Source organism: Schistocerca serialis, chromosome 1 (genome assembly GCF_023864345.2).
Source record: "Schistocerca serialis cubense isolate TAMUIC-IGC-003099 chromosome 1, iqSchSeri2.2, whole genome shotgun sequence".
In the NCBI taxonomy this organism is placed as follows: Eukaryota; Metazoa; Arthropoda; class Insecta; order Orthoptera; family Acrididae; genus Schistocerca; species Schistocerca serialis.
In genome coordinates this window covers 112,887,292-112,901,646 of record NC_064638.1, presented here as the reverse complement: position 1 = coordinate 112,901,646, position 14,355 = coordinate 112,887,292, and the positions used below count along the sequence as shown (strand labels likewise).

Here is a 14,355-nt window from a genome sequence, read left to right as displayed (position 1 = left end):
TGATGTCATGCATCACGTAAATCTGAGTTCTCTGTATGAAACTGGCACTTAATATCAGCTGTTTTCAGCTACAGTTCTCTCACTAACGCTGCACTTACGTTATTTGACTGTGTTATGTGGGTTTCTCTTAGGATACTTTCAACCTTGCTGTCTTCATTGCTGCTGAAAGACTTGGAGTGGCAACAAACTCTCTGGATAACTCTCATGGTTTGCTTGCCGTGACATCATAACAACGTGGCACAGACTGGTTTTTTTGTAAACTGTCGCTATTGTGTGGTAGCAATCCAAACTTTGCAATAAAGCTTATTTGCTACGCCATAGTAGGTGTAATAGCGGTGATCTGAAGACAGTTGCCTCACAAATGCTAGTCCAGTACCTTAAGAACTTATTCTCACACTTGCTACTAAGTGAACGTTTTGTTTATAACGACCCGAGCGATAAATGAAATCGACTTTTTGTCAAATGATTGATAGCAGTAACAATCACGTAATTGATTATGTTGTATGATAAACAGTGGAACACGAGTGACAGTCACTCTGGCAATTTGACAACGCAAATTACGCTGTAATTTTTCCTGAGGGCTGTGTGGTATGATCAATAGAATGATATGACTAATGATCTTGAGTGTGAATAATTGATCAAGACAGGCTCTGCTGTCACTTCTTTAACAACACTGTGAGTGTAAGATTGCGTCCCAGATAACACACGGAAGTCGGCCACATAAGCAATGAAGACACGTTTCATCCAGATGCGTCATATTGTTTCACTGTGTTCTATTTGTTGTCGCGGGTGCAGTACGGCCTGGGGCTTATTTTGTGTACTATTTTGCACTGTGCAGTTCACTCCAGTTTGACTTTCTGAAGAAATCCGACGGTAGATCGTAATTAAGTTGACATCAATATTTGTAAATCGGAACGTATTATTAATTCTTTTCGTGTCAGAAATCAAAATTCAAGATTTTTATACAATTATATCTTTATTTTTCCCTGTGAGACCACATTCACTGAAAATCATTACCGTTCTACCAACTTCTGTTACAGTGAACTCTTCTTTGATGACTGATTCCAACTGTTTGTTCCATATAATTATTCATTGGATTTTGTGATGAGCTCTATCCTTTGACACACACATGAAACGTTTTGTTCACAAAGATGCATTTTCCCCAAATTTGTCATCTATTTATAGTATCACAAGGAGACTGTAAAAAATTTAATTTGTGTTTAGTCTGTAAAAGTCTGCTGAAGAATTTCTCTTTGAATCCAGAATCATTCAGTCCATGAAGGGCATCTCTAATGCCAGATAAACTTTAGCCAGATTCAGGAGAATCATATGAATTAGATGGCTGCATATTGTTTATAGGGCTTATGGGCACGAAATCTATTATGAGTGGACAACGACTAAGAAACGCTATTAGGTGTCTGTATTTCGTGACGCAAGTGTGTGGCCTTGCTCCAGCAGACTTCGACACTGAGATGCTGCAGCTATTCAGTATCACAGTGCCACTAAACAGAACTATAAGCTTCATTGTAAGTGCATTGTGGCTCACGGTAATTGCGTTTGGTGGCTCATATTGCCTTTACACTCAGTCATGTATAAAAATTTTTTCACGTACACAGCCAACGTTGAACTTCTTAAAGCAGTCACTTCTCTGGTTTAGCTGGTTAGAATCAGCAGCACTGTTGATTAATGCCTTAATTACTGGGCACCACTATCTCACTGAAATTATTGGTAGTTTAAAGCTGGTCGATTCATTGTTGGTTCAACACCAAGGCTTAAACTGGAAGAAATTCTATTTCAAAACGCGAGTGTTAGCACTGCTCCTGTTGAGTACAGTTCTGATATCCTTAGCAGGTCTCAGCGTCTGTCAGGTTATCGGACTTTTCCAATACATGCCGAAAGTGATCATCTACTTCTCTTTGGGAACATACTCACTGCTGTGGCACGTGCAGTTCTTTGGCACCGTGCTGCTGGTGAGAGACCGCATGGGAGCCATCAACACCCTACTGCTGGCAGCTGTGCGGCCGCCACTGGGGTCCGAAGCAGAGCTGGAGGAGCTGGTGACGCAGCCCTCATTGGCCGGGAGGGCGCTGGTGGCTGAGGACGATCTGCTGCGACTGCAGCGCGCCACGCTGGCTCTGCACCGAACTGCCCGGCTCTGCAGGCGGCACTTCGGGCCTGCACTGCTGTTGGCCGTCCTCAGGAGCTTCGCCTCGGTGGTCTCCTTGTCCTACGCAGTCCTAGAGACGGGGAGGCGGTCTCAGATACCTGAGAGGGTGAGGCTGCCACTGGTGGCTGGTCTCTCCTGCTGGCTGGGACTGTCCTTGAGCCACGCCCTCCTGGCTTGCTGGGTCTGCTCTTCCGCTGCGGAACGCGCCGCCACAGTTGGGCTCAGGATGGCCAGGGTTCGCCTGCTGGTACGGTCTTCTGGCTCGTCGGGAGTTCTGCAGCTTCCAGTCGACAGATTGCATTTTTCCGCTGCTGGATTCTTCGACATTGACCTGCCCCTCTTTGTGTCCATTACCACCGCTGCTGTAGCCTACCTTGTAGTTCTTATACAGTTTTCTGCAATGTAAGTAGCATACTTCCGGACATACTTCTACGTTCTCACTACTCTAGAGCAGGGGTCTCCAAACTTTTTAGTCCGCGGGCCACATTGACTCCTCCACAAAGTCATAAGGGCCAAGACCTACCTAGTGGGATTAAAGCACCCTAGCATTCCATGATCACCGTAATGTAAGGCTAAAGGAAAGATGAAATCGCAAAAATCTAAAGTTGTCGGAATAGCTAGCACTGAAACGAACTACGATTTTTCTTTAATTACATAATTTTGATTGGTGGACGTACCTGACCGAAATTCTGGCGTATTTTATTCTGGCGAATTTCACCGACAAAAAAGTATGTCACTGCACGTTCTTCACGAAAGCGTCCTGCAAAGTTAACGAAATCTCAAAATCATTGTTAGCAACACTATTACTGCAAGACGTAACAGAGTTAGAGTATGTCAACGCATTGTTATTTCAAGCGGCGCAACAATAAGTCCAGTTATGTAGTCTTGTAGCGAGTAGCAGAGCCAATGTCGCGGTGTATTGGTCGCGATAGGCCTCGCAACTCAATTGTTTACAGTGTAGGTTCCACCTCAAATATTTGGCGGGCCGGATACCGGGGATGTCCGGCCAGTTAACGCGGCCTGGTTTGCCGGCCCACGTGGGCCGGTTTCGGTCCGCGGGCCGTAGTTTGGAGACCCCTGCTCTAGAGTATTTGCCATCCTCAATAATACAGAGGGGTCCAAAAAATGTATCTACTGTTTAAAAGTCCATAACTGGCAAACTAATTGACGGAGTGTGCCCGTGAAACTGGAGTGAGTCACTCAAGTGTTCAGCGAATTTTGAAGACAGCAAAGTGGGAGTGCTACATCCCACGATTGCTACACGCAGTGAACGAGGACGACCAAGATCGTCGAATGGAATACTGCGAGTGGTTTACTAACATGGTGCACAATGATGAAAAGTTTGCAGAGATGATTGTGTGGTCTGATGAGGCACAGTTCAAACTCAATGGTACAATAAATCGCCACAATTTCATCTACTGGGCCGCTGAAAATCCGAGCGTCCATATAGACAAAGCCGTGAATTTCCCAGGAGTAAATGTGTGGTGTGGGTTGTCTTACCAGGGCTTGATTGGGCCATTCTTTGACAGCACAGTTACCAGTGAGGTGTACCTTCAGAAGCTTCAGACACCCATTTTACCTGCCATCCGAGACTTGTAAGGAGATGAAAGAGTTTACTTTCAACAAGAAGACAGTCCACTACCAAAATCGTGTTAGGGCGTATCTCGACGAAAATCTACCAGGAAGATGAATAGGCCATAGAGGTGCTGTGAAGTATCCACCAAGTTCCCCAGACCTAGCTCCTCTGGACTTTTACTTGTGGGGAACACTGTGGGACGTCGTTTATCGACAAAATCCACGCACATTGGATGAACTTCGAGAATCCATCGTACATTCATGTGCAAATATCCAACTGAAGACGTTGCAGTCAGTAGCTCGTGCTGCAGTTCGGCGGCATCGTTTGTGTGTGGATGTTAATGGTGACCATTTCGAACACCTACAGTGATATCTTTAATTTGGACTTTAAGTTACACTTTCACCAAAAATGAGACAACTCCGTCAATTACTTTACAAGGTATGGACTTTTAAACAGTGGATAAATTGTTTTGGACCCCTCTGTAGTATATCTTGGTCATTCAGTTGTTATTGTACTTTTCACACTGTACAGTTTGCCACTGAAATGAGCCACTTGACATGAATATTTTATTGGCGTTTTTTTTGTACTGAGCAAAATAATTTTTTATCACAAATTTTGAGTTACTATTATATCTTCCATAAGAATTTTACATATACTGTCGGTCATTCAATTATGTTTGCATTTTGTTGTGAATACAGTAAATCAGTCATTGATCTCATAATAGTAATTGATATTATACTCATTCACATGCACAAATCATATGAGACCACTTCTTATTATTACTAATCATTTCACAAAACAAGAAATTAGTTGCTAATAATCTAATGATGCCACAGAAGTAGAGCAAAGCTAGACAAACGTTCTTTGTAAGAAATGTAGATAACAAAATAAGTATATTGGCAGAATTGTTTCTATCCTGAATGGAAGGGGAGTACTGTAGGGATGTATGAAGGTTCCACTGTTGCAGAGGAAATAATGATCAGTGAAATTTTAATCTGATCAGCATTTCGACATGTGATCATATTAAAATTAGTTTCTCATTAACTGTCAGGAAATAGGAACAATAATAATGTTTCAGTAGTCACCAAATTGCAGTGTTTCATTTGCTGCCTTTTTTAATAAACAATCATGTTAATATTAACTTCATTTCAATGTGTTAAGAGAATGTGTATTGACAGAAGGGGTTAACTGGCACAAAATACTTAAACAAATTGTAATAACTGTCTATATGCTTCAGCATGTGTTATGCAAATAGAAAAAGAACTTGCATGAGTAACTAAATGCTAAATTATCTTTGTTGAAGGAGGGAAAATTCAGCTATACCTTTTTTCCTGCGATAATCTTTTTCCACATCATCATCACTCATTCCACTGTTGTATTTTATAACTTCATTTTCTTAAAGTTTAGTTCCTATAAATTTTTGAAATAATCACATTTACAATCTTCAGATTCACAGTTTAATAATGTTGATATACTTAAAACACTGTGCTCTGTTTTTTCTAAAGAAAAATAAATGTTAGTTTGCAGTAAGTCCCAAAATCACTATGCATTAGAGACAAGCTGTTGTGCTACTAGACAGGTCTGCAGTGTTAACATAAGATCTATTTCTTTCTAATTAGGTTCACACTCCCCTGCAAAATACAACCTTTGATGGAACTGCTGTTTGCTACGCTTAATTTTTACGTATTTCTTGCATATGTTTTCCATTTTATTGAACATTATTTTCCAATGAAGCCCTGTACTTTTTATTTATGTAGTTATTTGTTTAAGTAGGCTTTAAAGACATTTACTGGAAATTCTACAGATTCATTGGTCTGTTGCCTGTGTATGTTACAGCTAATACAATTTTGTAATTATGTTTTTGCAAGGAATTATGTGAAACATGTTAGATAAGAACAAAATTAATTATAAACGTGCACTGAAGCTAACAGCGTTCATATCGTTCAAAATATTTCAAACTGTCAAAATGTAGATGTGTGGTATACATGGTTGTTGATACATGGGCTTTTAAATTTGTCACAAACATAAGAATGGCAATTCATATACATAATTTCCATGATGTGGATTCTATTGATAATGTATCTATCAGTATGAAAGGTCTGCTTAAAATCAGCAAAGATTTGTTGTTATGGATGAGGTACATGAATTTTGTTAGTATTATCTATAGATCCTTGCAACTGGAAATCCATTAATAAAAATGGGGTCAGATGTTATACTAGTATGTTTTACAATTTACTGCCAAATAAGAGAATTCGTTATGGAAAATCAGGTCAATTATAACAATGGTATGTGATTATGAAGAAGGAAAGAAAAAAATTCAAATTGTCAGATTTAGATTGCAATCAATTGTTGTGAATTAATTTTCTCTTCAGGGCATATGTATAAGATTTACTTTTTTCGATTAGCTGTTAATTTTTTCTTGCTTCCACCATTGATAATATTTTGCTGCTAGCGATGATGGATATTTAAGTGGTAAATAAAGAAACACTATTTTCTAAAATACAGCTGTTGTTTAATTATTTGCTCAATGGGGTGAGTTTTCTCTGTAAGATTAGTACTCTCAGTCTCTTCTCTTTTGCATAATTAATTTTAGCTTTAGAGTGTTTTACATTTGTCTCATTATTATCTAGCAGCAATTATCTTTCACTTCACCAAAATTCTGTTTATTCGCTTTGCTTGAAATACATGCTCCATAATCCACTAAATTTATTTTACCAACCTTTTTATTTTCATATAATTACTTATTTTCTCTTCTACTTAATAGCCTCTTCCCTCCTGTGGTTCCTCATTTCTAAAGGTTCAAAACGGTGTTGTGCTCATATCCAAACAGCAACTGTGGTCGCATTTCATACAAAACACATCACTACTAGTTTCCAGAACTGTTGCAGTGGGAAGGGTGGTATGGTGGTTATGTAGTAGATTCACAATAAGGGAAACAGTGGTTCAAATTCTCATCTAGCTCGCCAAGTTTTCTATGACTTCTCTAATTTATAGACAGTTATTTTGAAAAAGCCATGGGTAATTTCCTTTGTCAATTTTCCATAATGTGAGGGCCTAGCGTTAAATCCTGTCATTCTTCCTGGTACTGAGCCTTTGACTAGCAATGTTTTAACCACAGAATATTTCTTTGCAGTTCTTGTCGCTTGGATTTTGGTAAGAAGCCATTTATTGGAAAATCTAGATAGTTACACTGTCTTTTATACTTCCCCCTCCTCTTCCAGTTTATACTTTAGGGAGACCTACATTGAAGGATGAGTGCTTCCAGCAAGTACACATCATATGGTAAATATTTTTGGCTGTTCTGTCAAACATGATTGTCGATAGGCAGTTACTAAATATTAAATTATCAGGAACGATGTTGAAGTAACAGCTTATGTACATACACCTGGATTGTTCATGTGAACATTTGAAAAAATGCTCTAACAATGCTTTCTTTATCAACTGACATAACCTTGTCCAGATAACTGAATAACACATGCACTTCTGCAGTTTGGCATAGCAGAAGAGTTATTAGAATTCTATTTATTAAAGTTGTTTTATATATCCATGGTCACCATAAGATAATATAGATTCTCTACATTTGCTTCAGAAATGGCGGAATGGTAATGAAGGTAACAATAATCTATTTTATATTCAAATCAAGCATAATTTGCTTTAAGTGACATTCTCCGTATTTTGTCTTATTTCCCTATTGGCTGTTGACGCATTACATACAAGGAATTAGCTTTGCTAAGTGCAACCTGAAAATACACCTATATTGAATAATGATTGCAGAATGACTCACATAATTCATTATTACATTGGATAGCTTCAATGGCTCCTTACTGTTGGCAGTGATATTCGTTCTCTGCTCCAGTGAAATTGGAGCCATGGAACATCAGAAATGTCTATTTGGAATATGTTTCAATGTTGATACAGTGAAAATGTCAGTTTGGCTATGATACCAACTCATACTACTGGTAATTTCATTTTCAACAGAGAATCATACCTAATTCCAACAGAAGGCAAGTAGAATATTTTTTATATCTGTGAAAGCAGCTTTGTAATGAAATTTAAAAGGTATAATTCATATTTTTGCAAATCAGACAGTCTCCCAAATGGAAAGTCATGGTATGGAACATTACTCAACAGTGATTTCATCACTGTTTTTAATCCCAGAAGCAGGTGAAAGGAAGTAGTATATATTGAACTAAGGCCTAACTGGGCAAGTCAAACGTCCTCTGGGTATTTATTGATCTTGTGCACTAAAACCATGTGTAATTAACTATTGTTTGATACTATCACATAATTTGTATTGTTATATTTTCACATAGTAGTTTGAATATATTCCTAAACATTAAAATTGCACTATTGCTGTCTTTGTATTTCATTCCCTACTCACACTGGGATAAGCCATAGGTTTTTTTCAACATTAATGTTTGATAAAGTCTTGACTTCACTGTTCCTGTCACCATTGTACTTTAAATTAATATTATGTGAAATAGTTATGTTCATCTTTCAGACTAGTGTGTCCAAATTAATCCTCAGTGACAGAGCATTATGAGTTCTCTTGGATACATTGTAGTGCTCTCCATAACTTCCAGATAGTATTTGTTTAATGCCGCTGTTATAAATATTGTGCTTTTTAGAATTTTCATTCGTTTCATGTCTTCCATGATTTAAAACCTACGTCCCGCGAAAATCTGTGGTGTGTTTACAAGCTAGTATTAACGTCTGCCCGCTGCCTAATCGTTATGTGTTGGTTTGGATTCAATTCAGTGCTTAACAAGTTTTCCAGAAAAAAGGTCGGTTTTAGATTTTTGTTATAAAATATCATGCTTTTTAGGTTTCATTCACTTTGTGTCTTGTACCTTCTATGTTCAACGAGTATCTATAGTGTTATTCTATGTCGGCCTGATGTCTGGAAGTTAGCAGCACAACTCACCGAAAGACACATTTTTACTAATTATTACTATAATAAAGTGGCGCTTTTTAGTTTACTGTAAGAATAGCGTCATGTGTAACAAATGAGAACCATTTCTGGAAAACTCGCTTTATGCAAAAAATAAAATTTTATGTGGGACACATTTACCTAATTTAATGATTTATTTAATTAACAAGCAAGTTTAGAGGACTTTTTTTAACAAATTTCATACAGTTCTGTTTATATTTTAAGACAGTCTTTCAATATACATAAAATTTTTGATAGTTTATCAACAGCTGGGAGTAGGAAAACAGTTTTCTTTTTCAAAACTGGATTTATGCTCAAGCTAGATTAGTGGAACCTGGATTAAAAATGCCTGTTTCTTACAATAAAATTTTTAAAATAATGTATTTTTCTCTTCTACATAACTTAAGGGACTCTTCATTGTCAAAATTCTCCATCAGCTGTCATGATCTTCATATTCCTCACCACTTGCAGAGAGTTTGTCATTGTAGAAACTTGCTGCATCCTTAGGAATGCTACGGAATTAGCTTCATTGGATCATTATCAATTTCTGCACTCGTATGGTTTATCTTGGGAACAATCACAGCACATTTGATGGCTTTGAACAAAGAAACGTTCTTTTTCAAGGCATCATATTTCTGGTCTAGAGAAATACGCCGATTTAACAGCACATTGAATCTTACCATTGGTTTGTCTATAAATTGCTGCTCATGCATCCATCATTTTGAAGTGAAAGGTTATCTTCAACAATTCTATAGAAATCCATTTGAAGTCGCAGGGAAAACAGTTTTCTCACCACGTCAGCACATTTCCAAACCTTGCTATAACATCACTGTATTCATAAGGTGATATGATCTCCTCTTTCTCCTGAGTTTCTTTTAGTGGAAAATCAGAGCATCGCAGATACTCATAGGCCCTTGGAGATGGTCTACTGAGATCTGGCAATGAACAAAAGCATGGTCAGTCGATGGGCGAAGCGTCTGCCATCATCGCAACAAGGTCGCGCAAACTTTCCTCATTCACCCTACAGCCCAGTTATCGCACCTTCGACTTCAGTCTTCTTGGCCCAATGAAGGATGCGCTCCGCGGGATGCTGTACAGTACGTGGATGACGGAGAAATTATTAATGCCAGAAGACGTTGTCTCCGACATCGACCAATAGAGTGGTACAATGCAGGCATACAGACACACCCAGTAAGTTGGCGTAAGGCCGTCGGATTGGACGGAGATTACGTTGAAAAATCTACATCTACATCTAAATCTACGTCCACACTCCCCAAGCCACCTGACGGTGTATAGCGGAGGGTACCTTGAGTGCCTCAATCGGTTCTCCCTTCTATTCCAGTCTCTTATCGTTCGCGGAAAGAAAGATTGTTGGTATGCCTCTATGTCGCCTCTAATCTCTCTGATTTTATCCTCATACTCTCTTCGCGAGATATACGTAGGAGGGAGTAACATATTGCTTGACTCCTCGGTGAGGGTATGTTCTCGAACCTTCAACAAAAGCCCGTACCGAGCTACTGAGCGTCTCTCTTGCAGAGTCTTCCACTGGAGTTTATCCATCATCTTCGTAACGCTTTCGCGATTACTAAATGATCCTGTAACGAGGCGCGCTGCTCTCCGTTGGATCTTCTCTATCTCTTCTATCAACCCCATCTGGTACGGATCCCACACCGGTGAGCAGTATTCAAGCAGTGGGCGAACAGGTGTACTGTAACCTACTTCCTTTGTTTTCGGACTGCATTTCCTTAGGACTCTTGCAGGGAATCTCAGTCTGTCATCTGGTTTACCGACGATTAATTTTATGTGGTCATTCCATTTTAAATCACTCCTAATGCCTACTCCCAGATAATTTATGGAATTAACTGCTTCCAGTTGCTGACCTACTATATTGTAGCTAAATCATAAAGGATCTTTCTTTCTATGTATTCGCAGTACATTACACTTGTCTACATTGAGATTCAATTGCCATTCCCTGCACCGTGCGTTGCAGATCCTCCAGCATTTCAGTACAATTTTGCATTCTTACAACCTCTCGATATACTACAGCATCATCCGCAAAAAGCCTCAGTGAACTTCCGATGTTATCCACAAGGTCATTTATATATACTGTGAATAGTAACGGTCTTACGACACTCCCCTGCGGCACACCTGAAATCACTCTTACTTCGGAAGACTTCCCTCCATTCAGAATGACATGCTGCGTTCTGTTTTTTAGGACCTCTTCAATCCAATCACACAACTGGTCTGATAGTCCATATGGTGTTACTTTGTTCATTAAACGACTGTGGGGAACCGTATCAAACGCCTTGCGGAAGTCAAAAAACACGGCATCTACCAGGGAACCAGTGTCTATGGCCCTCTGAGTCTCGTAGATTCTGTAGACAGAAGAGTCCAGAGTAATTAGTGTAATAGGATCATGAATAAAACCAATATTTTTCAGAAAAAAAGCGTTGCATTACTTATTGAACATCGTTCTTATTATGTGCATATAGGAGACAAATACTGCAGTGATTTTGTCTAGCGCAGTAAATCCACAGTCTACGATGAACAGTCGTGAAACCCTGCAGGGGAAAAAAAAAGAAAAATCTTTTGAATCAAGGTACTACACGCCAGCCGCTTGGAGCGGCTAAAGCGATACTAGCGCTGCAAGCGATTCGTGCGTAATAATGAAAGCATGGAATGGTATAAACGGATAGTTGTTTTTTTAAAAGTTATGTTATTTCCATACTTCACAATCAGTAAACTTGGCGGTGACATTTCCCATAGGTGAAGGAAAACGTAATTAAAGTAAAATCCTGTCTCCTGTTAATGTTAACATATAATAATATGTCCAGCTCACAGTAAGAGAGTCGTTATCTTATCATCGAAAATCGTTTGAAACGGGAAATGAATTGGGACCTGATGTGTTCGAAAGAGACTCATTACGGGTATAAGTATATCAGCATGATTGGCACCTACTTTCTGATGTTTTGCGCCGATTGCAATGTTGCACGAGTTTCTTTGCGGATATCGGACTCATGTTAATACTAGACACGATTTTTACAAGCGTGGAGATATGCTTCACTGCTGCTACTATTTATAGCGTCACAATGAACTCCTAAATACGACGTCATTTGCGTTCTGAACGTTGTTTCTACGCTCCGTATAGACAATACACAATCATTCCGCAGTGTGTTTACACAGCCCAACCGCATAGCACCGCTGCCGTAGCAGTTGCAAAAAAAAGCTATGGGAGTTTCGCGACTGTTTCTTGTAGATAGTGGTAAATCACCGGTATAAAAAATCTCAGCGATCACCGTGTGCCTCAGGAGACTCTGTTCTCTGACATCACGAAGCACTGGCCACTGATCGAGTGGCCTACCTCTAGAACGTCCTAAGTGTCTTGATAAGGCCTAATGCCCCCTCATCCCCCACCCCTTGTCGGCATAAACTGTTAGCAGGCTTTAAAAAACTTAACGATCCTTGCACGAGGATCTTGCGAGACCCTCTAACTTTGACATTTATTTTTCCAGAACCTGTACTGTAGGTAGTAACAAAACGGAGGAAGCTTTCTGTACAATAAAGGCTGCAGTCATTAAATTCTTCCTACCAGAGGCGGTAATTGCTCTACTAACATGAATCAGACTTCACTCACATTTTTGAAAAGGAAATGTGAACGAGTTCATGAAATCTGTTTATGTATGAACTTACAAAAGATTAAACGATATTTTTTTTTAAATAAGTGTTGCGAAGAATTTCGAAGTTTTACTATTACGTAGATCACAGAATAAACATCTTTCGCTTTTTCTTTGGGATTTACAGATGTTAATAGAATCGGTGTTATCGGAAAAACTAAACATTCGAAAACTGTCCGTTTTGCTGTTTGGCAGTAAGTTGTTCCGTTTTTCCATTCCATGTGTCTATTTTTGTAGAACATAATTGCTTGCATGTATTTTCATCGCTATATTTCTTCACAGCTATAGTGTTCGAGTCAGCTTTTGTGTCGGTACGAGCTTTGCTTCATTGAGGGTTCAACAGTCATTTGCAATACTACTCGTCCACTTTGACCAGTGGCGTAATGGTGATGTGTGTTCTGACGTCATTTCTTGGTACATATTTTCTGTTTTGGCTGTGATTCAAGGGTTTAGTCCACGTAATTGTCTTTTTTTATTGCACCATTGTAGGTCCCAGTAGTGCGCTTGGATGTGCTAGAAGTGTACTTACGGTGTTTGAGAATTTTTCCATTGCACGCTGCTGTTAGCATCGGATCTCGTAATCAATGACGGGAAGCCAACATGATGAATCATGTGTTAGATGTACATGGCCAATGAGATTTGATATTCTCGTTATTAAATTACCTTGCTTCATTAATGAAGTTAGGTTTTTTTTTTTTTCATTTTCAGCAATTTAATCAGCTGACATTTTGTTTCACTCGCATCAATTTAAGCTGTGCTCTTACGTTCCTGCCTAACCACAACCTCGGAACTCGTACCATATTCGGAAAGAAACAAGAAGTCCGCAGCTCGTGGACGTGCGGTAGCGTTCTCGCTTCCTGCGCCCGAGTTCCCGTGTTCGATTCCCGGCAGGGTCAGGGATTTTCTCTGCCTCGTGATGACTGGGTGTTGTGTGATGACCTTAGGTTAGTTAGGTTTAAGTAGTTCTAAGTTCTAGGGGACTGATGACCATAGATGTTAAGTCCCATAGTGCTCAGAGCCATTTGAACCATTTTTTTAGAAACTAAAACTATAAATTTAACCTGTGCTATCAGTCTCAATCTAAGCAAATATTTGTGATAACTAAAACTATAAGACTGAGTGATTGCCATTGGCTACTGTATAGTATCACCTGACGGCTACTGTATAATATCACCTAACTGGCTACGACCGACGATAGTCAATAGCAGCACGCAACGACAATACGCCGACATCGTAAGTGCACTCCAGCCGACTGCGGTAGACACCCAGTGATCCCCGTAGCTTCTTGAAAAAGTACGTCGTGTTAGACTTCTCTCATATATTCGTAAATGTATAGCGTAGACTCCACTTAAGCTATATAGCTTACGTTCATTTTTCGATACTAGCTTCCGTTATTTTGCTTTAATTATTTTCCATTATTTTAGTTCTTACTATGTATCGTGGTCTCCATTGCAGCTGCAAACCGTTTTTTGCGATGCTCGTTTCGTAGCTTTCCAACATATACGAATTTGATTTGAGGTACTTGCTGCTTTTTACTGTACTCGCCGCATTCTGTATCTAATATTACTTTCTGACTGAACGTTGTAATATTGTAATGTGTGGTATTTCTTTTTTCGGCGCATAAAATTCATTAAGATTAGAAATATAGACCATAGAGAAGGTCTATGGATTATGGTTAGAGTACTGAGTATATACAGGATGGTCCATTGATATTGACCGGGCCAAATATCTCACGAAATAAGCATCGAACGAAAAAACTACAAAGAACGAAACTCGTCTAACTTGAAGGGGAAAACCAGATGGCGCTATGGTTGGTCCGCAAGATGGGGCTGCCATAGGTCAAACGGATATCAACTGCGTTCATATAAATAGGGACCCCCATTTTTATTACATATTCCTGAAGTACGTAAAGAAATATGAATGTTTTAGTTGGTCCACATTTTTCGCTTTGTGATAGATGACGCTGTAATAGTCACAAACGTATAAGTACGTGGTATCACGTAACATT

The 14,355-nt window shown here is 39.2% G+C and overlaps 1 protein-coding gene across 1 annotated transcript; it reads left to right on the top strand.

Annotated features, from left to right (window-relative positions):
- Positions 1–1,889: 1,889 nt before the first annotated feature.
- Positions 1,890–2,573, top strand: LOC126440332 (putative gustatory receptor 2a). The gene has a single exon (XM_050090675.1). It carries the CDS (start codon positions 1,890–1,892, stop codon positions 2,571–2,573), a length of 684 nt encoding a protein of 227 aa, XP_049946632.1.
- The last annotated feature ends 11,782 nt before the right edge of the window (positions 2,574–14,355 follow it).